The sequence below is a fragment of the Thamnophis elegans genome, chromosome 5 (genome assembly GCF_009769535.1).
Source record: "Thamnophis elegans isolate rThaEle1 chromosome 5, rThaEle1.pri, whole genome shotgun sequence".
In the NCBI taxonomy this organism is placed as follows: domain Eukaryota; kingdom Metazoa; phylum Chordata; class Lepidosauria; order Squamata; family Colubridae; genus Thamnophis; species Thamnophis elegans.
Genome location: NC_045545.1, coordinates 76,598,429 through 76,624,415, shown reverse-complemented (window position 1 = coordinate 76,624,415; position 25,987 = coordinate 76,598,429). Strand labels below are relative to the sequence as shown.

Below are 25,987 nucleotides of genomic sequence, written 5' to 3'. Positions count from 1 at the left end.
AACTGGCAGTTTTTACATTTTACATTTATAACCAATGTAAAGTAGAAGAATCACATAATGCCTATACTGAAAGATAAGCCTGCTGACCAAACCCAATTTAACCTTTCAAGCATGCATGCTGGCTGGGAAATTGTAGGAGTTGAAGTTCATTCATCTGAAAGTGGCAGTTGAGAAACATTGGTCTAAGGAGCCATTTCCATTATTAACTGGACCTGATTACTTAGATCATCAGGAGAGGCCCTTTTGAAGATGTCTTTGCTTCCTAAAGCTCAGTTACCTGGCACAAGGAGAGGCCTTCTCGTGTGTACAGTATTCTCCCTAAGAAGGAGCATTTGCCCCCCACTCCTATAGGTAGCAAATGGTTTAAAAAACATTTTGTTTAATTGTTTAAGAATTATTTAAGCCACTTTGACTGCTTATTAATAAATAATATGTATTCAAATGATGCCCTAAGACTGGGCAGTCAAACTCCCAGGCCGCGGGCCAAATCACACACTGGCCACACCCACACCTTGTTTAGCAAAGGAGAAAAAAGTTCTGATATGTCACATGACGCCACCATGACGACGTGAGTTTGACACCCCTGCCCTAAGACAATAAAATAAGGCAGTGTACATTTCAAATCAAACCATACTGAATTTGAAACACCCCACTTTGCATGATAAAATGCTGTTTTGGGTGCATATGAACTGTCTCAAACATCTTGCAAGAGTCTAAGATGCTTGAATGTCCATTCAAGCTTCAAATCAAAAGTTTTCGTGCTTTAAAAGAGATGTTTTAAATTTGAAATGAAGTTTAGAAATTCCAATCCAAAAATTTTGTTTCTTGAGGTAGGAAATTTACCAAGTTTTCTCTGTAAGAGTAAAAATACAATAATCATAAATTAACATGACCTGAAACAGATGCTGCTATAAAGCTCATTGTTTGGCTTCACAAAATTTAGAATACTTTTCTAAGCCAAAGTTAGTTGTGTTCTGAAAACCTACTTTGTAAATTATTTAATTAGTTTGATTACACATCTAGGATAAATAAAAAATCTTTCTTTATACATCCAAATTCTAAGTGAAAAATAAAAGACTATGTTTCTGAAAACTGTGAAGAAAGCCTGGTATTTCTGTGATGAAATGAGTGTTAAATTTTTATCCAACTCTTTTTATCCTTAGGGTGAAAGACAGATTTCTAAATAAAATACTGTAAGAAGTTAACTGTTCTACTAGACAGGAATAATCAGAACGTGATTATGTAAAGGTAGCAGAATTATGCCATATTTCTTTTATGTTCCGATTACAAGTGAGACAGAGAGAAGAGAATTTCACATCAGTTATAGGATGTGAATCTACAAATTATTTTAGTGCTTAATTTCTGCAATGTAGTAATTATCCTACCCTAAAATTGTCTGTGTGCATGTATGTGTGTATGAATATGAATATATACCAGTATGCATGAATTAACACAAGTAGTACTTGTACTTTCCCTCTTTTTACTATAAAGAAAGAAAAATATTGCAAAATGGCAACAGTTCTATCTATAAAATATCTACACTTAACTGTTCATAGATTTTTTTCAGTTGAAAAGAATTTTATCAAGGTAAAAAAAAAGATGAAGAACAAAACAATAAGAGTATGCCTATAACACAATTTAAGATTACCTAAAGCATAATAGGATGTTGCTAATTTTTTCAAACTCTGATCCGATGACACTTCATATTGAACATCATGAAAGTTAAGTCCAATTTAAGTTAAGTAGCAGCAGATGCTGAGAGATCTAAGCAAAAGATTGATCCTCGTCACCCTCTGAATGGACATATGTCCCAAGCCTGCCAACTCATATCTAGGAATGGCTTTATGGCAAGAATAAACATTCTTGAGTGTACACAAGAACAAAATTAAATTAAAAGATGGAGCAAGGAGACCACTGAGTAAGGAATAACATTAAAGGCTGAAGGATTTGACCTGAATAGGTTGAAAGTTGGAGGGCCTAAATGTAAAACCAAAAATGTATGCTCAAGTGGAGGCTCTTAGAGCATAACAATACACTGTGTGAATGTGAAGAGACGCAGAACCTAGCTCATCTGCTTGTATGTCGACTACTAACAGAAACATGTACCGATAATAACTTATTTTGGCCAGTGACAAGCCAAGAAGGTGGCTTCATTCTGGAAGTTTAAAGTTTGATCTAGACACAGAAGACGAAGTCCAACATACCTCTAAGACAGGGATATCAAGCTCATGATGACATGTTGTTGTCACGTGACATATCACAACTTTCCCCCCCTTCACTAAACCAGGGGTGGGTGTGGCTAGTGCATGATACATCCAGCCTGCGGGATGCAATTTTGACACCCCTGCTCTAAGATCACTGATACTCTCCTCATAGCCAATATCTCATGCTATGCATGTTATGTGTAATAAGGAACCTTATCCAGGGATTGAAACAGTATCAGCCACATTGATAAGCAATAATTGTTCAATGGAGGGAAAGAGAAAGTATAAGCATTTGATTAGAATAATTTGTTGAGCTTGACCTAGTCCAGTGATGACTAACCTTTTTAATTGTGTGCTAAAAGCGGAGGGAGCGCAGGGGGATTGTGTGTGGGCGTGCCACAACCCATAATGCTATGCGCATGACCCCTCCCATGCGTGCATGCGCACCCAACCAATGCCCTCCTCCCCCGCTTTTGACGTGCTTTTTCACCCTCCCCGGGTTCCAGAGGCTTTTAGGAGCCTGAGGAGGGTTGAAAACAGTCCCCCCCCCAGAGGGCCCTCCGGAGGCTTGAAAAACGGCCCTATGGGCAACCCAGAAGTTCAGGCACTGCTTTGCCCGTAGTGCCGTTTTTCGCCTCAGGAAGCCTTCAGGGATGCCTCCGGAGGGTGAAAAATGGGCAAAAAAGAAGGCTGAAGTCAGCTGGCCAGGGCAACTGACAGGGCAATGCTGGCGTGCCCTAACAAATGGGTCCGCGTGCCACAGGTCACCATCACGAACCTAGTCTGTTAAGACAAGGGCTTCTGACTGAGCATTCTGTGAGATCTGCCTTCTTCAGGCCAGGAACTCCAAATTTTTTTTGGCCACAATTCTCTCCATAATCAAATCTGATGAGAGTTATAGATCAAAGTGTCTAAACAGCACCAGCTTAAGGAAGGCAGGTGTAGAGCAACACAACCTTATTTTAAACAGTTGGTTTAGTTTTCTAGCTTCCCTAGAGCTCTTTCTTATCAATGTGAGAAATCTTGTACACTGAATTCCAAGTCCTCTTGACTAATTCAAATTAAGAAGACCCTATGTCAAGATAGTTCTGATTCATACAAAGATTTTAAAGTTCATAAGTTAATGCAAGTTCTCAGCCTTAATGACACCAAGAAACCCCATTCCCACCCACAATAACCAGATATTACCCTGCAAACAAAATCACTGATTTTGGGTCTATGGTAGGGCAAGAAATAAAGCTTATCTGTCACCCTAGGTAATCAAATTTCAGCCTAAATACCCCAGGAAACGTATAACTCCCACCGAGTTTGCTTAAATGCCCCAAACAACACTTTGAAAACCCCAGCATTAAGGGATTTAAAGGTCCCAACACAACCTTGACTGGGAGGAAGGGACAGGAATTTTGTTTTCACCAATTTCCCCATAAGCTTTCATGCTGCTGCCAACAATTCCCCAGTTCTTGAGATCAACTTTTCAGAAGGCACAGGAGGAGAAAGGAACAGTAAAGATTGCCTCTTTTATGTCTTATAAAAGACATATCACGTGTGTGTGATGTTCTAGAACTGATTAAAGAAGTGTCCATTGCAATGTATTGTTAACCTTGACAGTAGTCTGATTCTTAGGACATCCTGAGAGTGTAGCATTTAGATTGCCTGCAATCAGTGTTTCATAAGCCTTCATTTGAGAGTCTTCTTAGATCAAAATTCATTTTTTGTAACGCTTGCACAGATCAGTCACAATGACCCCAGTAAATCAAGAGTTCATCCCATTAGAGAAAATGGTAAAAAGGGAACTTGTACACACTCGACAAGGTGATTTGTCAGAGACTCAAATGGTGTTCTTATTTCCATACAGAGAGAAACATCTACAGCGATATTTTTGCTATCGCCCGGTTGCATCTACCTAAATTAATTGCTGACTGCCCCCCACTTATCATCCCTGATTTAACAGTCTATGCTGTAGTGAGGCCTCATTACCATAGGTTTATTACTTCTATCCTGAAATGTTACACTGCATTACTGGTAATTAAAATTGAGCTGCACTTGTCAAGCAAATAAACAAATGTATTATCTTTGGTTCTTTGTCCTTGTTTGTTTCAAATCCAGTAATTTACAAAAGGATTTCATTCATTGTTGCAAATTAGCATATTGCTATCTGCTGTGTTTCTGAGCTGGAAATTGTAAAAGAGCAGAAAACTAACCATATGGCACTATTTTTGAATTGTAATTTCTCTCTGTAAATTATGGCAAGTATGTTCTTGTCCTCAAGATCCCTGCACTCGTTTTTTTCCAAGACTTGGTTTCTTGAATTGCACTTCTTGATTGTTTCAATAAGCATCTTAGCTGGAGCTATTGTAATATAATGATTAAAAATGATCTATGAATCAATTCCTGTTGTTTTTAATCTTGCCTCTTCCATGAACGCAACTAGGTGGCCTAGGAAAATGTGCTCTTTTTAATCTCGTTTTCAACTGTCTACCTCCCAATCTGTAATATCTTATATCTATATCTGAATTGCCCTATAAGAGCTAGATAATCATCTTAACCTCAATGTGTTGAAAACATGATGCATTCATGGGTCTAAGGGACAGTATCAATGTTGATGGGAGAGGTTTGGATATTTCCTTGATTAGGCTGTTGTTTACTCTTAGCTTGTTTGTCTGAGTTGATCATTCCAACTACCAAGATCTCTCCCACCAACACTTATAGGGTAAGCCACTAGTATATAAAATGAGAACAAACCTCATTGCATTTTAACACTGATAATATTACCTAGTTTGGTATTGAAACGTCTGCAAGAAAACAACCAGGCTTAGAGAGTACCAAGGACCCCACCCACAGTTAATTACAAATATTCTTCCAATTATATTTTTGCACCAGTTTAAACTAGCCAACTATATCTTCCTTACAAAAATGAAAGAAGCAAAACCTAGCATTTCTGAATTGTATACAATTAATACTATAGCACAAGATTTCATCTTATGTAGTATCATTTATGGACTTCATCTATCAAATAATGCTAATAAAATGGCTCTACAAGTTACAAGCTATTGTAACTTAAGCATGACGCTCTCAGATGCAATATAAATTCTAAATTACTGGTAGTCCTCGACTTAACAACAGTTCAGTTCAGTAACGTTCAAAGTTACAACCATTTTTCACAGTTATGACCTTTGCAGTATTCCGATGATCGTGTGGTCAAAACTCAGATGCCTAGCAATTGGTTCATATTATGACCGTTGCTGTGTGCAAGGTCATGTGATCACTCTTCTGACAAGCAAAGTCACTGGGGAAGCAAGGTTCACTTAACAACTGGGTTACTAACTTATCAACTGCAGTGATTCATTTATTGACAATGAGGCGAGAGGGGTTGTAAAACGGGTCAAAACTCACTTAACAACAGAAATTTTGGGCTAAATTGTAGTCATAAGTTGAGGACTTCCAATATTACTAGTTTTTCCCCCAAACTGATAAATGCTTGAATCCTCAGAAGAGTACATGGTGTAATACTGTATCTGCTACAGATTAGGCTGGGATTATTGTTCCAGCTGTTTTGTAAAGATTGTGTATATATATTTCTTTTCAGGAATCCTCACATTGTATTGAACATCGATCTGCTCCTACAATTCTAGATATTGCTGGCCTGGATATTCCACCTGACATGGATGGGAAATCCATACTAAAACTGCTGGATTCTGAAAGATTGGTCAATAGGTAAGGGTGGAAAACATATCAGTACACTATATATACTGCTGTTATGAGAACATTGGTTTTTATTATTAAATAGAGCATTATGGAACATTTGGTTCTGTTTCGTATTTCTACATTGGGAAAATATTCTATGAATCTTTCAGGGAAAAGTATCTCCATATATTACAATTTCAAATTTCCCTTGTGTATATTTTTTAATATTTGTGTTACATAGAAATTGTTAGGGGAAAGGAGACACACACATATAAGAAATTCTTCCTCTTAGTATCTGTGCTGTTTTTAATTTGTCTCTCTTATCCTGATGCATGGGGCAAAGTTTTGAGAGTTTTTATGTGGTCTGGGGGTATGGGTGGGAAGCAGTTTATCTTTTTCTCAGTTTAATACCACTCTAAGTGGAATAACCAAGGTCAACTGAATAAGGTTTTTAATATTATATACACACACACACACACACACACACACACACACACTTACACTATTGGTAATAAACTATGTTCTGAAGTAATTTGTCTTAATCTTCAATAGACTGAGATCCCAACCTGAATAGCTGTTGCAGTTATCCAAAGATTAATAATGAGGGCCATGTGGTTCAGGGTTGGGTTCTGGCAGGGACTACTGCTGATTTTCTCATATGCCACGCTGTGCGCACGCATGCCTAGTCCAATGAAAATTGTTATGCGCAAAAGCAAAAACAAGATGGTGCTGCCATGGGCACCACCCAGAGAACAGGTTTGGGGGCATGACAGGCCTGGGTCGCTGCTGGTTCCAGCGACCAAGGCCACCGAACCACTACCAGTTCAGCCGAATCGGTCCAAACCAGTAGGAACCTACCACTGATGTGGTTACCAAGGTACTGTTGATTTCAAAGTAGTATTCCCAACCTTCACGATTACACATAATTTTTAAACAATAGAAATCTTTCACATTTGCCAGATTATACAAGATTCAGTATATAAGGTATCTTAGGGAAAAAACAGTCAAAATCTTACAAAATAGTTTATCAGACAGGATTTCATAGAAACTTCCAATAGTTCACCAAGATTTAATTGGTTTTAACAATCGGGAAAGATTTGGAGCATTTTTATCCAAATTCTGCCATAATGCTAGATTAGGTACTTCTAACCAGGATCTGTAAAGTTTGCTAAACTGCTCTAGTTTGTCTGATTAAAAAGCTGATAAACATTATACTTTTCTGAGTGTTTACATAGCTAAAATTGGTTTCAATGAAACATTTGGGATCTTAACTAGTGTTAAAACAACAACTTTGTACTAATCATAGTTAAATAGGATTCAAACCTATGTTTCAGTTTTTCCAGATTCCATTTGAAAAAGAAAATGAAGGTTTGGAGAGATTCATTTTTGGTGGAGCGAGGGTAAGTAATTTTGAAATTTCCTTTGGTTTATTTTTTTTAGAGACTTTATTGCTTAAAGCACAAGTTGCTAGAATTATTACAATTGAAGTCAGTTGTTTATCTTAAATTATGTAATTTCTTCAGCAATATTATGCTTTTTCCTTTGGGAAGTTGCTTTAACAAAAATGAATTATTAGTAGATTTGTTCTTGCTGGAATTGTTATACAGTAAGAACACATACAGTTGAATGTGATCAATGTAATATCTCAGATAATTAGTTTTTTTAATGAGATATATAGTTCCCTGCCACAGTCTATTGTAAAAACTAGAGACTGAATCATACTATCTAGTTGAGCAATTTGCTTCCTGTGTCACCATCCAGATGTTTTCTGCGGGATTTCCAGAAAAAGGCCTAAAGGCATTCTTCCTGTATTTTAGTTCTTCAGTAGTTGTTGCCTAGAATCACACTGTCTCTAAAACTTCAGGCTACATTAATCTGTTATAGTCAATAGCCACTGATAGCCAAAGAAATACATGCAGTCCTCGACTTGCAACAGTTCATTTAGTGACGGTTCAAAGGTATGGAAGTACTGAAAAAAGTGACTTATGACCATTTTTCACACTTACGACCACTGCAGCATCCCCATAGTTGTGAGGTCAAACTTCAGACGCTTGGCAACTGGCTCATATTTATGATAATTGCAGAGTCCCCGCATCATGTGTTCAACTTTTATAACCTTCTGACAAGCAAAGTCAAGCCAGATTCCCTTAACAATTGTATTGTTAATTTAACTGCAGTGATCACTTAACAATTGTGGCAAGAAAGGTTGTAAAATGGAGTAAAGCTCACTTAACAAATGTCTCACTTAGCAAACAGAAAGTTTGGTCTCAATTGTGGCCATAAGTTGAGGACTACCTGTATATATAGATAACCTTGGTTAAGGTTTAAGGTTTATTATTTATAGGCCGCCCTTTTCCCTAGATATTCTCTAGGACAGAGATGTCAAAATCGCGATGACACATCGTCACGTGACATATTGCAACTTCCTCCCCTTTGTTAAAACGGGGTAGGCATGGCCAATGTGTAACACCATGTGTAACCATGGGCTGCGAGTTGACAACCCTGCTCTAGGAAGACTACAACTACGAATCAGTTCCTCAAAATTGGCAAGGGACTATACAGATATTTTGTTGATAAGTTCAAAATAAATGTGAGCTAATTATGATTGTAAGTTGAGAACTGCCTTTATAGCTTGATCTAATTTACACCAAATCATTAATTATATTTGTCCATAATTGTCTATGTTTGCAATTATCCTTGCTTCCACCCTATCCTTACACTACTTCAGTCAGTTAACAACAGTAATTGAGGCTGGAATTTCTCTCACTAAGCAGTCCTAAAGACATGACTGCACTGCTTAGCAATGGTGGTTCTGGCACTTTCCAGTTGCCAACTTTAAGGACTGGTCATAAGTCCCATTGTTCAGCGCCATTGTCAGTTGAGCAATTGCTGAACAAGTGGTTAGTAACCAAGAACAATCTGTGATTGCCTTTTATTCTTTCAACTTCCACTTTTCTTTTTCGAGATCTCAGAAGTTCCAGGCAACCAACAGTTTTTTGGTATTGTTTTATTTTCAAGCCATTAATCTTCCTTTAGATATTTGTTTTATGTTCAGTTTTCATCCTTTCTCCTTTATGTGTCCATACTACAGCAATGTTCGTTTTTCATGTTAGCAAATCATTTTTGTGTTCTGTCCAAATTCATTTATCTCCTATTCACTCTTAGCGCCATGCCTTCTGATTTTATCAGACGGCTTATCTAAATACCATATTCCCACTGCATTCAACTGATTATTAAATTTGTCCTGACAGTATATCAATACCTGACAAAAGTATCAGTTCCCTATGCTATTCATTCATGAAAACACACAATACAGATTAGTGTGTACAAGAATAGTGATTCCATGAAAACATAGAAAAGAGGCAGAAATTTTAATAATGAATCCAGAATTCAATCCAATTCATGATTGTGATTGGTAGATTTCAGTGTTGTACTTTTCTGACAAACCATTATAAATTGTATAGTTTCTTTAAAGTTTTATATTACAAAAAGTAAGAGGACTATTCTCCATTCAAGTCACAGAATTCAGCTTTATTTTATATAGTGCACTAAGAAGCATGCAGTGAGCTCCAGAAATAAGAACATGAATAATCAAGTCGCTAATGTTGTCCAATGGCTTTATCTAGCGGAAAAAATGCATTGTATAGAGTACAGTGGTTCTCAACCTTTTCTTCATCACAAATTTCCTCTAAATTCCCAAATCCCCCTTGGGGTCCCTGACCTTTTGTGGCCAGGGACCTCCAAGACTTAACTCAAGATTTAAATCACAACATTTCTTCCAGCCTTTGCGGACCACCTGTGATGACATTGCAGTCCCCCGGCCCCCCCCCCTCCCGACGTCCACAGGTTGAGAACCACTGATATAGAAAGCACACATTAATCCAAATCTGTGAATTAGCTTGTGTCAATTTCATTATATTTTTTAAACCTATTTAAGGCACCTGTATTTTCCTAAGCAAAAAAGCACCTTTTTTTTCCAGTAAGCTGTTGCACAAAAGAGACAATGAAAAAACGGATGCTCAAGAAGAAAATTTTTTGCCCAAATACCAAAGAGTGAAAGATCTCTGCCAGCGAGCTGAATATCAAACTGCTTGTGAACAACTTGGACAGGTGAGAAACCATTTGTTAAAAGTATTCAGGTGACCTGCATCTTGAGACTGCAGTATCATAACAAAGGCTCAGAAATCCCTTATTTTGATTTTCCAGGTGGCAATTGGCAGTGTTAACAGGGTAATTTTTCATTCTGTTTAGTTTGCAGTAGCAGGAAATGTATCCAAGGGTAGGGTGTGGAATTTGAGTGAACACTAAGAAAAAATCCCCCTCTTTTTTTTAAAAAAAAAATTCCTTTAACAATCTTTCATATAATTTTTCATTTGGAAATGTACAGAGATGGTGAAAAATACATAGCACCCACATCTTCTAAAAGCAAGCCCTTCCACTGGTCAATTGTTCTAACTGTCAGGAAATTTTCTCCTTATTTCTCTAAAAAATGTGCAAACATTTTGCTGTTCATTCCTAGAATATTCCAGCTTTCTTAAGCCATTCTGAGAAAGTTCATCCTTTCCTGGGGACCACTTCTGCTCCAGATTTACCCCTGAAAATTTTGCCTAGGCAGTCACCAGGAGTCAACTTGAAGTCCCACTCCCCCCCAAAAAATGTTGGATCATTTCTTTGTTATAACCATTTCTTCAGAAATTACACAATACAAAAGTAATATAAAGAAATAAAAGCTAATTCAATTTTTCATTTTATGACACAACTAAATATTAAGAGGATACCCACCACTAGCTTAAAAAATAGCACATTTAAAGTTCTTTTTCTCTAGATTGATGCCATTGTTTTTTCTACCATCTCTCTATGTTGGTACTTTTATGGAGAAAGAAAAACATCTCATTAGCTTTTTCCCTTTACTGCAGTTTTCTGTTCTGCAGCAAGGTCTGGAGAAATATTTTAAAGACCATGACTAATCCTTCAGATGACTCTTTGTAAATGGTTATTTTAGCCCTGCTTTATCCCCTGATTATTACAGGCTGCTTGAAGTAAGCAGCTTTCCAAACAACATTATACATACCTTTTGCCCTTTCTCTTTCTTGTTTTGAAAGAGGTAATAAAGTCTTTCTGCAGTGTCTACAGAAAGTGAATAGCTACCCATAAATTCCATTGGCTGTACTGCTAGTAGAGGAAGAAATGATGAAATTGCTGTCGCCTGTGTGTTTGTTGTCAAGGAACCAAAGAATGGTTTGAAGCATTTCAGCGTGAATTGGTTTGGGCACAGCAGCACAGGATGAAATGGAGCAACAAAGAACATAACAGAACTTGCAGGCATCGAGTTGATTAGTCAGAGCACATTTTCAAATAGTGGCCATTCTCATCATTCATTGAGTCACTGTCCTACACCTGTTGCTCTGTCTAGACAATAAATGTCTAGGCGGGGGAAAATGTGTCAGTAGACAAAAACTGTTTTTACAGTATATTTGTCCAAAATGAGCCAAATCTGTGGTCGGTAGGTGTTTTTTAATGAATGCGTGACTTTTCTTTCAATGTATAGTGTTATCTTATTCGCTGTCTTAAAAATATCTGCCAAATGCCAGCTGTTGATATGCAACACTGTTTTCATACTAAACTCTGAATTCCATATCTAATGTTGTGTCTTCTCAGACTGAATTCTAAATCATATTCTAATCTTTTGTATACAGAACATTTATTAATCAGGGTGAGGTCCAATCTGTTCATTCATTCAGACATTTATTAATAACTCCTATATGTGCATCGATCATGTAGTTTCTGAGGATACATTTTGTACCTAAAGCCAGTTTTGGAATCTTCGTGTTTTTTTGTTTTTTTTTTTAACATGGAATAACCCTTCACAGGCATTTCACAGGATACAGGTAAATCAGGGTAGAAGTAGTTGCTACACTAAATCAAACAGGAGGTTGCATACGGCTCATGAGTTGCTCACCTATGCTCTGTAGAATCATCTTCCATCCAGGTGCTACTTAAGTGTTTATATGTTATATTAATTACTATTTGGGTTTCTTCTTTCTGTGGATACAAAGGTAAATATATGATCAGGTTTGAGAACATTACAGTCCTTGATTTACAATCACAGTTGGGACCAGAATTTCTGGTGCTAAACAAGGCAGCTGATTTTACCACCTTTTTTGCCACAATTCTTAAGTGCATCTCTGCCCTTGTTGAGTGAATTATGTGGCCATTAAGCAAATCCAGTTTCCCATATTGATTTTGCTTGTCAGAAGCCCACTGGAAGTTCACAATGGTGATTGCATGACCTCAGGACTCCCCAGGACACTGCAAGTTTTGTAAAAAACGAAATGCACAGGTACAGTATAGGTGGTACCTTGCTCAATAGTAGTAACTGTGAGAGGGATCTTGGAGTCCTAGTGGATAACCATTTAAATATGAACCAGCAGTGTGCAGCAGCTGCTAAAAAAGCCAACACAGTTCTAGGCTGCATAAACAGAGAGATAGAATCAAGATCACGTGAAGTGTTAATACCACTTGATGATGCCTTGGTAAAGCCACACTTGGAAAACTGTCTCCAGTTTTGGTCACCATGATGTAGAAAAAATGTGGAGACTCTAGAAAGAGTGCAGAGAAGAGCAACAAAGATGATTAGGGGACTAGAGGCTAAAACATATGAAGAACGGCTGCAGAAACTGGGTATGTCTAGTTTAATGAAAAGAAGGACTAGGGGAGACATGATAGCAATGTTCCAATATCTCAGGGGTTGCTACAAAGAAGAGGGAGTCAAACTATTCTCCAAGGCACCTGAAGGTAGAACAAGAAGCAATGGGTGGAAACTAATCAAGGAGAAAAGCAACTGAGAACTGAGGAGAAATTTCCTGACAGTTAGAACAATTAATGAGTGGAACAGCTTGCCTCCAGAAGTTGTGAATGCCCCAACACTGGAAGTCTTTAAGAAGATGTTTTAATTCATGTATGAATTGTATGACTTAAAACTATTTAATAACTCTCTTTCGCAACTATCTTTGTTTTCAGTGCTGTAAAGCCTGTCATACAAATATTGCAGCATAATGTCTATGAGATAACTATTGTATGTTCTTTTTTTAAAAAAGGCCACTTTACTAGCAGCAGTGCTGTCTGGTAGGTTCTTGGAAACATGGCTAGCTGAGCATCATGTGAATTTTAAAGCCAACACATCTGGAAGCAGCAGATTGTGTGAGGCAATTCTAGTATTTCATGAGATTTCGGTCAGAACATGTATATAGCATTGTAATGTTTATACAGATTTGCTTGTTCAGATACATCTGTTCAGTTGAAAACTTTTAGAAGAGAATTTTGTCTGGTATACAAGAGTAATTTTATTATTTATTTACCTAAATGTTTGTAGCTGCTTCCCTCACCTATGTAATCCTAGGCAGCAAAGTTAAAATAAACAAAACCATATGTTATTACGCACTTAAAAAAACCCCATACCATTTTAGATTAAGATGTAATGAAACATTCAGCCAATGGGCATCACTTAACTTCACAGCTCAAATGCCTGTGGGAACATCTCAGTCTTTAAAGCTTTATGAAAGTCAAGCATAGGTAGGGCCATAAATCATGAAATACTGAAATAAGAAGAAACCACTCTCCAAAATTAAATCTACTTATTCCTTCTTTCTGTTTTGTTGTTGTTCAGTCACTAAATCATGTCTGACGCTTCACGACCACCATGGACCACAGCACACCAGCCCCCCCTGTCCTCTACTCTCTCCCTGAATCTACCCAAATTCATGTCCATTGTGTCGATGATACATTCTTTCTATTGTCTTGTAGCATTTTCTCTGCCCCAAAAGTGGGCATGATCAGAGCCAGACTATATTAGACAAATACATCAAATTTCATGAAAAACAAAACCTACTGTATCATAAGCTCTGTTGGGGAATCCAAGTTGTAGATGCCTTTAATACCAATTTTAGAAGTATTGAATTGGAGAAGTCTTGAATGCATCTCGATTCGGGTAGACTGAGTTAAAAAAACTGGCTTCTGGAGGATAAGGGAGGCGTGGCCAAGACTTTTTTTAACTCAGTCTTGAGGCTAATTGGCTGAATTTAACCCATGCTTGGATTCTCCAAGCAGCTCACAGGAGAACAAAGTCATGTCATTGTGCAAACTTTTTTAACTGGGCTTGAATACTAAAACTAATACACAAAATACTCCCTGTGGAACAAAAGCAATTCTGAAATCAGGTGAAAATAACTCTTGGCTGCATGCTTAATCCAGCCTAACCCGTCTTCATGACCCCCACATTCCTCCTTCCTTCTGCTTTGTATTCTTATAATTGTTGAAGACAAAAGCTTCATTTACAAGTTCTGCTGCAGTGACAGCTAATATTATTTTGTCTCTCTATCTTAAACTCAAATAGGAATGATATAAATTCATGGAATTGAGACACATCTTACTATTGGCCTGTTATCATCTAGCCGAACCGAATGCAACTCTCAAACCTGCTTCAATTACCAATCTGGTCCCACTACTCTTATTTGTTATCTCATTGTACATAACCTCTCTTATTTTTCATAATAGTTGTCAGTGCAGTGAATCTTCCTTATACCCAATCACTAAATACCACCACTAAAAACTTCAAATGAAAATTGAAGTCAATTGACAGGTCATTCATTATAAGTAGTATAATTTTCTAGGAAATATTTAAGCAATTTCTATGGCTGTAACTTACAAGAAAAGGGTACTCCTCAGTGATCATTCACAGTTATGATAGTGAGGAAAAAGTAACTTTACAACCAATCCTTGCATTTACAACCTTCACTGGTCTGCAAAGAAAAGTTAAAGTAAGACCATAAGCACAGTTGCAGTTTCACTTAGTAACTGCTTCCACTTCACTGCCAGTTCCAATTATGTTTGTTAAACAAGGACTACCTCTAGATAACAACTAGAGAAGTTTTTTTTCTCTTCCTATGATTAGTTTTCCATTATTTAAAACCAATTTCACTTCACTTAATGACCAAGTTGCCAATGACCCAATTGTGGTAGCTAACAAGGGCTGCTTCTACTAATGAGTGGCTGATTATTATCAATAGTTTTATCCTTTTAAACATGAAAGGTTATTTTCAGTAAATCAAAGGTTTGTTTCTGTATGAGATCAGAAGTTCCAGTAAATCCCATTGGTCCTAATAATTCCTATAACTGTGATTCAAGGTAATAACTGAAAGCCCAGTGCTTTGATTTATCCTTCAGAAATCTCTGATGCTTACTCCAAGCTTTTTTGTAGTTTGTGGGCAGTTCTAACTGGATTCCGTCAACTATTGACATTCTTCCCATCAACTCTGTGTGTGTGTGTGTGTGTGTGTGTGTGTGTGTGTGTGTGTAACAAGCCATTAATTATGTTCTCAGAAATCTGAAGAGAGAGCATGATTTTCCAGAATACAAAATACGATGGATGTTCCTCTTGAGAATGGCTGTTTTACTCAAACTATGTCAAGCATTTTGAAGTATTTTTTTCTGCTTTCCTCCAATGAAATGTTCACGGCACTTTGGAGATTTGTCTCCTTGATTAGTTTTTAATCTTAATCCCCACCCCCAAAGTGAGTTTTGTGGCATCTTAAATGCCGAGCGGATCTATTTTGATAAAAGTATTTATACAGAATTGTAGGACAGTTATAGCTTGTCATATCATAATATTTATTCTCAGCTAGCAAATACATGCAAGCAGTAGCTTGTGTGCACATAAACAACACACACAAATTTAACCACAAACATACAAACAGAAGAAGAAAAATAATCATGAATCTTGAGATTAAATAGCTGTGGTGTTGTGCCATTTTGATACAATGTTCCCTTAATTTTGGTATATCAATTTAATACCTCATATTAGAATATGCAAATTCTAATATTAAGATGGCCGGGAGAAATAACAACAACCTCAGATATGCAGATGATACCACACTAATGGTAGAAAGTGAAGAGGAACTAAAGAGCCTCTTCATGCGAGTGAAGAAGGAGAGTGCAAAAGTTGGCTTGAAACTCAACATTAAGAAAACTAAGATCATGGCATCCGGCCCTCTCAATTCCTGGCAAATAGATGGGGAAGAAATGGAGGTAGCGACAGATTTTATTTTCCTGGGCTCCAAGATCACTGCAGATGGGGGCTGCAGAGTATGTGTGATTAATATTTCCAGTTATTGTTGTTATAGTGATGTCACTATGTTACTATGCTTGTATTCATTTGAGCATTGTATAAACATGCTATAGATCAGGCTTTTTCAACCTAATGGATCTTTGGCTTCTGTGGTTGCTATTATTGTTCTGGGTATGCATCTATATGTGGGATATGTTCAGTTAGAGTGACTTACTTTTCAGAAAGCATTCATAGAATTGTCTAGAAAACTTTTTATTATATCATAACCAACGTATGTTATTTTGATGTCATTAAATCGGGCTCAATTATAGGTGACTGCTCACCGTTCCAGACAAATGGTTGTCCAATCTCTTCTCAAAACTGCTAGTGATTAACACCTGCAGCTTCTGGAGGCAAGCCATTCTATTGATTAATTGTGCTCATTGTCAAGAAACTTCTCAATTCTAGGTTGGATCTCTGATAAGCTTTCAACCATTACTTCTTGTCCTGCTTTGGCAAATAGATTGACCCCATTTTCTCTGTACCTCGTCTTCTCCCTGAATTAATTGGAAGATTACTATCATGTTACCCCTCATTTTTCTCTTTTCTAGAGTAGATGTACCCAGTTCCAACAGCCATTCATTGCATGTTTTATTATCCAGTCCCCTAATTACCTTTGTAGCTCTTCTCTGTACTCTTTCTAGAGCCTCAACACCTTTTTGTATCCAGGTGACCAAAACTGAACACAGTAATCAAAGTGTAATCTTTGATTAAAGCAATATTAACATTTCATGTGAACTAGGTAAAATCCCTTTGTTGATGCATTAGCTTTTTTGTAACTCTTCCAAGATTTGAGAGCCAGTACTTGTTAAATCCCCAGGCTGGAGACCAGGAGTTCTCATCCCATCTTAGGCCTGACAAGCAAGTTTGCTGATTTTGAACTAGTATTATCAGATTTGTTGTTGTAGGGAAAATAGAAGGAAGAAAACTATTAGATATATTTGCCACCTTGATTTGTTTGTGAAAATGATAAAGGCATGACATCAATCAATCAATAAATTCTACTGATGTTCAGTTGAATCCTGTCAATCTAACTTGTTTATTTCTTCTTCCCTCAGCCCTGTCAAATATAAATATTTCTAATCCATTCACTGCTTGCATCACACTCTAAATTTCTTCTTACTCAACTTCATTTTTTTCTCTTTTGCATTTACTATACTAAATTTAATTTTGGAATATTTTGGTTCAGTAAACAGTGTTGTATGGTCTATAGCTTTACACAGTATTATACAATATTATATTGTCAGAATAGATTTTTTTTTCTTTTGGAATCTGGTTGAATTAGTCATAAATCTAGTGCAGGGTATGTGTCAATCCATTTACATACATTATTTCCCAATTAAATTCCCCTGAATTGATTTTTAATCAGTATAATAATTGGAAATAAATGTTTGATGATAAGCATGGGATTTCCAATTTGATATTTCTCTCCTATATGCAAAACAAAGAAAGGTATTTAAACTGTGAGCAAAATAGAATAAATTTTATTAATCTTTCATTACAATCCTGAGGTAATTTTTCTCTTGACCTAGAAACCTGAATTTGGAATCAGTAGGAAAAAATTATCAAAGGAAATCATAGCGAAAACCTAGAGAAATATATTACAAGAATAAAAACTTAATAAATTCCTTTCCCCAAATTGGAATAGATTAGATTATTGATGCTCCAATTGGAGAAAAAATGTGGGTCTTCTGTAGACAAGAACTGTTATAATTTTCTAAAGATAATGAAAATCAACTCATTGGAATAAATGTACATGTACAAACTATAGAAATTTGAGATTTAGATTACAAGCAATTAAAGCACACCAATTCTTTTTATCTCTTGTGTAAGGGTAATAAAGTACTGTAATTAAATTCTATGTTTTGCCCAGAAGAACTTACTAGATAATGTTATCTTGATTGGCCTCAATCTACCTGGAAGAAAGGCTTTGTATGGCCTCGTAACAAAGAGATGAATTTTCCACTCCACTGTAAGTTCAGGTTGCACTGTTTTTCAGATAAATTCTGTTGTCAGAAGAAAGAGTATTCTGGTGTTCCACATATTAAAAACACGAAAACTTATAAAAGTCTTCATGCAGGTTTTTCACTGATATTTTTCTAAGGATATACCTGAGCATCAAGTGAGTAAAACAATTGAGCTACATCTAACAATAGAAAGGTCACAGTTATTTTATTTCTGATTGGATCATGTTTCAGTCAACTTATCACTGCCATTGATATAGAAAAAGTTCAGCAAAAGTTAACAATGTCAAATGTGTCTAGTGTAGAGAAGGTCCAACATGAACATTATTATAAAACTGTCTAAAGAAATAAAGTAGCATAATGGAAGAACTAAGTCCAATGGAGGCATGGATTTCTTTATTGTTATTCCTTTGTATGGTTACTCATCTTAAAGTACAACTCTGGGTAGCTCACATCAAAAATCTAAAGGCCCAATGACACTTCTTCTCAAAGAACTTTCAAAAAAATTCAAGAAGGTTCCATACTCATTTCCACTATTCAGGTGACCCTTAGGACACAGACAAACCTCCAAGTGGCCTCAATGATTCTCAGAATGAGATGACTGCAAGGAGTATAAATCCTTCCATCCTCCACCATTTAGTCAGAATTGAAGAAGCTTCTTGGATGGGAAGTGAAATGTCTTCAAGGAAAAGCAAAGAAAGTCCAATTGCCTCTTGAAAAAGCAACTTTGGGACATCCATGACCTGGATGACTGAGAATCCCCGTAGATATCTTCCCAGAGTAATCTACCCTTGGAAATTTGAGGATGGCTCTGCACTAAAACAGCTAGGAGGGATATAGGAATGGAATAAGGATGAAACTGAGGTCTGAGACTTGTTTTTTAACATTATTGAGCATATTGTTTCAAGAGCATCTAACAAGTTGAGGTTCTTTGAATCATTTGCAACATAAGCATGCTAATTAATACAAACCAAATTATTCCTTGCCCTTTGGGGTCGTAGTCTAAATCAGGGGTCTCCAACCTTGGCAACTTTAAGACTTGAGGAATTCTGAAAATTGAAGTCCACAAGTCTTAAAGTTGCCAAGGTTGGAAACCTCTGGTCTAAATTTTCTTTTGGTGTATTTAATTGTATTTTTAGTGCTCTAAAAATATTATTTAACAGAGCTGAAAGTAGAATTCTATTTAATCAGTGGAACAAACCAATTGACATATTTATGAGCTGTACCATCCGGCCTTTCTCCCTGCCCTTGTCAAGATCCAATTGACTATTTCCTTAAATTATAACCTTCTGGTTGCTGGGCCTGTTTAGCAGTACTAAACAACTATGAAATAAATATGCTGGGTTCTGTCATTCATACTATTTATGACAGGAATTCACTGGGGCTCTAATACAGGAGACAGTTTTTGCAGGTTTATTTGCCTTAAATATTGCATATTAATTAACAGAATCTAAGCTATATCTGAGACAGCTGCCACATTTGCTCTTCACTATGATATTAGTTTTCATAATTAGATGCCAATCAAACAATGGAAAACCTTTTTTCTGGTTGTATGTTTAAATTTTATTGGTGGTCTGGGTAGTAGCAGCTCACCCTCTTATTTAATTGAAAAGAAATTGAGAAGCCAAAAGCCATAGATGTTCACCTTGGAGCAGTAAGCGCTATTATCTGAAGATGAAAGGGTGTCATCAGTCCTCTGCCTATGACTGGTGCGTAAGTTGATCATCATTTTGCTTGTCCTCTGCGGAGGTGAGAGCCAATTAAGATAGTCCAAACCTAGTGCCTAATGGATCCAGATGATTTCCTGAGGGCACTTGGGGGCATTCACATAAATGGTCCCACTGCATATCTGGTTGCACTCTGGAGTTCAGAGGTGACTACGGCATTAGATGAAATTGCCCCCAAGCAGCTTCTCCTGAATCTCAAATGATGAGATTATCTTAATTTTCTATAGGACTTCAGGAAATGAAATGAAACTGATGGTGGTGAAAAGAATGAATGTAACTGAACACAGTGGGTGCATCCATGTTCAGGAGAATTGTGTGGCAGTAAAATTGATAAAATATTCTCCACCCTGCCTGGGAGAACAGACTTGTTAAGATTATTTGGAGTTCTTTGCATATAGAGAAGTCCAATGTATCTTTTTTGTAAGATACTAAGGACAGGTTTAGACGATCCGTTTTCCCTTACAAACTCTATTCATTGAGGTGTGATTTCGAGCATGTCAGGTGGCAATAGAAAAATATAAAGAGCTGGGTTGGATAAGACCAAAGTTGATCTAGCCTACTATTATTTTTCCACATTATGCAGTGCCAAAGGGTATTCCCCAACAGCCTCTAGAAAGCTTATGTAGCTATTACAGTGATTAGATGCACCATGTAGCTATTGCGATTATTACTTAATGATAATAACTTCATTCTCCATAAACTTGTTTAATCCCTTCATAAAGATTTCCAAGTTGATGATCATCATTACAACATAAAATTGTGTATTCTATCAGTTCTGTTCTATAGCCTGTATACTAGGGTGAAGTGGTGTTGCTGGAAGGGGAGAGATTTACCATTTCTGGATTATAGCTCTCTTTTGTTATTGGATCACTCAAAATTCTGGTATCTTTCAATAGGAGATGTGGAATAGCTACCACCACCATTTAATGCAGACCCAATCTAGAAAGTCTATAAAATCTCTAAAAAGAAAGTTTCCATTTTTATTGTGAACTTAAATTTTCTACCATTCTAAAACTATATTGTGCTTATAGCAACAGTTAAGTAGGTTTTCTTTTTTAAAAAAAACATGCTTTTCCCTTGTTTTTGTTTAATACCCATTTTGAAAAAAACATCCCAGAGTTTTATTATCCCATTGTTATTTTGATTTTTGAAACAAGCAATTGTAAGAATTTTATAACCCTCCTTCCCCAACTATCTTTGCTTTCTTAACCTTTTTCATTACAAACCATAAATTGTTTCTGGAAAATTTTACAAGCTCATACTTGTTGAATGAAATAACTAGATGGCATCGTTGTTCTTGCCTCATGGTAGAATAACTGCAGTTGCTGATGAGTTCTACCTTAGTGATGCTTTGTTCAAGTTTCTTCTAATCATTGGCATCTTTCCTCATCAGTTGCTCCAGGCAGAAGTTGTACAATAGTTTTTTTTCCCTTTTGTTCAGACTTCTAAACTTCAGTTTTTGAATCAAACTGCAAGAAAAATCTTGTCTGTTTTGAAAACCAAGGTTTGGTTGTGGTTCTTTAGTTTCATTTAAACTCTTTTTTTAAGTTCCTGACTATTCAGTTTGTGTTTGCCTTCAACATGTGTTACTAGATGACTCTGTGTGTGTGTGTGTGTGTGTGTGTGTGTGTGTGTGCGCGCGCGTGCCTTCGTGCATGTAGACATTTACAGCACCTGTGTACCTTTTGACTCTATAAATCTTGCCCTGGCTTCCATGATCGTTGGGATGAATGTTCCTATTTTATAACACCCACCAGCTGTTCCTCATGTCAGGCCTGCCCCAGTCAGATCTCTTAAGAAAGAAAGACCCTCGACTCCATTTTGATAAAATGTTCTTTTACTAAAGGTTGCTGGCTTCAGTAAAGTCATCCTAGAATTAAATTTCCCATACAAAAGGGTACAAATTTTCCCCCTCATCCCAATCCTTCCCCCATGACTAATTCACCTTCAGCCAATGAAGAGGTTGTTTGGACAATGCTGAGATGTTTGGGGTAGCCCATATTTCAATCTCAGAAGTGTGGCCTTGTATGTTGGCACAAATTGATTCTGTGCTTTCCTGGTCTTTGTCAAGCTGTCATTCCACACTCCCTATTTCCCATCACATCCCCATACATGTTCATTGACCATTTGTCCTCCTTGCCCTCTCCCTCCTAGCCTTTGATGGCAGGATGCCAACGGGGCGCAAAGCTGAAGATGGCAGACCTGATACCTCTCTGCTTCGAATTAGTAGATCCAACAGAGGAAACCAAATAGGAAAGCACAACCCTCTATATCTCAAGCTATTTAATTGAACAAGATGCACTCTATTCTAGAAGAGTGCTTATTCTGCTTGGATATTGCTTCTAGAAAGTTGCTGCTTGAAAAAGGAACATATCCTGCTCTACTTTTTTTGATTGGCTACAGAAAACCTCACAAGAACTGGACCACAGGTACACAAATATAAGGAAGTCCACTTTCAAGCATGATCTTCCCCACCAACCTGTTTCCACCTTCTTGACAATACCAACTAATCTATATATATATAAAAACGCCTGTGTGTGTCTATGTGTGTATGTTCCAGCATAACTCTGGAACGCTTCAAGCAATTTCAATCCAACTTGGTACACGATGACTTACTCTCTGGAAACAATTATTGTGGGGGTAGGACACCCTAAAACCCCTAGGGGGTGTGTGTTCTGTTAAGATACAGCCTATTGTGCCTTAAAATTGCTTCTACTGTGCAGCAGAGTTGCCATGGTAACGGCTTCACATTCCTCCAAAAGGTGCTCCCTCTACTATGGGGGAGACAATCCAACATTAGAAATTATGTTTGATCCGGACATTTTCCTCTTATAAATAAATACCCAGGCAACACCAGGTTATCAGCTAGTTTCAAATATAAAGGTATGTGGAAGACACATGTTTTTTACTATTCCATTATTTCTTTTTTTTAAATTGCTTTTCCAGAAATGGCAGTGTGTGGAAGACGCCAATGGAAAGTTGAAATTGCATAAATGCAAAGGCCTAGCTAGCCTTATGGCTCCAGACAGTAGTAAAGGAATCTCCAATCTCCTGCCCAAGTATTACAGCAAGAATAACGAGGACTGCAGCTGTGATGAGAATGAATACAAGCTGAGTCCCATCGGACGCCGAAAGAAATTGTTCTCTAAGAAGAGTAAGTGAAATTCTTGAGGGTTTCCGTGTTGGTGGGAAAAATTCCGAAATAACTAAATTGTTTAAATCTACATATTTAGTTCATACTAAAAAAAAATCTCAAAGCAGTTTAAAAATGTTCCAACAATGCAAAATAACTAAAATTTGGGAGAGTAATGAATAAATTATAATTCATTTTTTCACGAGTTGCAATAACTTTGAAGAGATCAATAATCTTGAAGCAGTGGACACCTTTCAATGTTGCACATTCGAATGTTGACTTTTGCAGTGGATCTTCCCTGCTCTTTCTTTCTCCTCTTGCTCTCTAGAGCAGCAGTCTCCAACCTCTCCGGCTTTGCAGACTGGCAGGAGGGGGGAGAAGGGATGGTTCCCTGCAAGTGGCGGGCACACATAGCTTCATTTGCGCTAGCAGCAGGCGCACCCATCCGCCCCTCACACAAATGGAGTTGCATGCGTGCGCCCATTCTGTGTGCTAGTGAAGCTGTGTGCGCTCTTGCCCATCACTTCTGCAGCCCGGTCCTGAACAGGCCACGGCCCGGGGGTTGGGGACCCCTGCTCTGGAGAACCTTCAAAATTCAACAGAAGACTTTGTAGGGTGCTAAAAGAAGAATCTAAACTGATCTCATTTCAGAAAACAGTCGCAATTGGAGTCAACCCAAAGTGTCTGTTGAAGATCTAGATAAAAGTAACATCTCATTAATGCTGAATTTGCCTCCTAATGGCTACATAAACAATGTCAAAGTGGTCTGCTCTCTTCCCGGAGGCGCTTTTGGCTTCCAGTCTGTCATCCTACACTAGGATTTCCTGATTGTCTCCAGTCTGGGTGTTAATCAGATCAGACACTGTTTAGATTCTTTTCAAGATCAGATAAAATCTGTTCAGTGTTGCCATGTGATTATGACTCTCAGTTATTTATTGTGTACATATGTGAAATATTTTAACCACAAGAATCTAAAAAAAAATTCTGCATAAAAGCATGATGCAGTTTTTATGTAAAAATGCAAGAACAAATACGAAGATACATGGGATATTTCCAACATTTAGTGAAGGAATCCAGAACTAATTAGAAGTAGATAAATGAGAGCACACTGGAGTATCAACTTTGCTTGCTTCTTAGAAATAGGGAGAAGTTTACTTGTTTAAACACAGACTTCTAATTTGACAAATTCTAATTAACTGAATAATAACTAATGCTAAAATAAATTCTCAGTAAAATACCATATTCCATTTAAAAATTAATTGATCCCCTGTCTGCATAAACCAACTACTCTCTCTTTCACAGCAGGCATAAATATGCTTTCTCCTCCCTCCAGCACAACCACAAAAATGAGTGAGAAAAAAATCAAATCAATGGAGTAGAAAGATCCATTGCAATAGAAACAGAAAGGAAATGCAAAAGAGAAAGAAAAAAATAAATATTTATGGGTTATAAAACAATTAAATTCACTAAGCAAGTAGCCATATCCAGTCAACATTTACCTTCAAGCTAAATAGGGATAGTAGTCAGGCTTCTGATCAACAAGCCCGAAGTGTCAACAGCTCAGCTTAACCACAGTTAAGAGTTATGTATAGTAGTCAATTTTCAGTTATGGATTGTTGGACTTTAAGTTGGCCACAGCTCCTCTGGTCTTCCCACTCTCAGTATCTTGTAATCTAATATATTATAAATGTATTTATAAATTTATAGGTCAGGGTTGAGCTATGGAGTTCTTGGAGCTTTCTGAGCTTGGTTGTTTGCTTGCAAACTTTTCATTACCAAGCTAGGTAACATCATCAGTGTTACATCATCAGTGAGTGTGGGCTTTGCTCCCTTTTTATATATAGTAACTTGTCTGGCCAAGTTAGTCCAGCATTTATCAAAGTACTTAAATAAGCACCAACTAAATGGGTGATTATTTAAGCACCCTGATAAATGCTGGATTAATAATTGTTTATATGTTTCTCTAACCCCCATAGTTTTCACCTTAAACTGTCTACCGTAGACCTCACACCATTCCTAAGAGGGTTAGGGGAAGTGCATAAGTGCACCAGCGTGCCTACCATCCCTGTCCTACTATCCCCATTTATTTGCATTCATTTATTTCGTTTATATCCATATTTATATTTATATCTGCTATCTTGTACAGGTCAAACTCGAAATATTAGAATATCGTGCAAAAGTTCATTTATTTCAGTAATGCAACTTAAAAGGTGAAACTAATATATGAGATAAGACTCATTACATGCAAAGCAAGATAGTTCAAGCCGTGATTTGTCATAATTGTGATGGTTATGGCTTACAGCTCATGAAAACCCCAAATCCACAATCTCAGAAAATTAGAATATTGTAAAAAGGTGCAATATTCTAGGCTCAAAGTGTCACATTCTAATTAGATAATTAATCCATAACACCTGCAAAGGGTTCCTGAGCCTTTAAATGGTCTCTCAGTCTGGTTCAGTAGGAATCACAATCATGGGAAAGACTGCTGACCTGACAGTTGTGCAGAAAACCATCATTGACACCCTCCATAAGGAAGGAAAGCCTCAAAAGGGAATTGCAAAAGAAGTTGGATTTTCCCAAAGTACTGTATCAAAGCACATTAATAGAAAGTTATGCGAAAGGGAAAAGTGTGAAAGAAAAAGGTGCACACGCAGTAGGGATGACCGCAGCCTGGAGAGAATTGTCTGGAAAAGGCCATTCAAAAGTGTTGGGGACTTTCACAAGGCGTGAACTAAGGCTGGAGTCAGTACATCAAGAGCCACCACACACAAACGGATTCTGGACATGGGCTTCAAATGTCATATTCCTCTTGTCAAGCTGCTCCTGAACAACAAACAACGTCAGAAGCATTTTACTTGGGCTAAAGAAAAACAGACCTGGTCTGTTGCTCAGTGGTCCAAAGTCCTCTTTTCTGATGAGAGCAACTTTTGCAACTCATTTGGAAACCAAGGACCCAGAGTATGCTTGAAGTCCAGTGTGAAGTTTCCACAGACTGTGTTGATTTGGGGAGCCATGTCATCTGCTGGTGTTGTTCCACTGTGCTTCATTAAGTCCAGGGTCAACGCAGCCGTCTACCAGGAGATTTTGGAGCACTTCATGTTTCCTTCTGCAGA

At 37.3% G+C, this 25,987-nt stretch overlaps 1 protein-coding gene across 1 annotated transcript in view; it reads left to right on the top strand.

The window, feature by feature from the left end:
* Positions 1–25,987, top strand: part of SULF2 (sulfatase 2) — a 108,222-nt gene that overhangs the window by 57,239 nt on the left and 24,996 nt on the right. Inside the window, 5 exon segments of the mRNA XM_032219086.1 lie at positions 5,791–5,816; positions 5,819–5,918; positions 7,223–7,288; positions 9,869–9,998; positions 22,688–22,895. Of these exon segments, the coding sequence (XP_032074977.1) occupies positions 5,791–5,816; positions 5,819–5,918; positions 7,223–7,288; positions 9,869–9,998; positions 22,688–22,895 (530 nt within the window).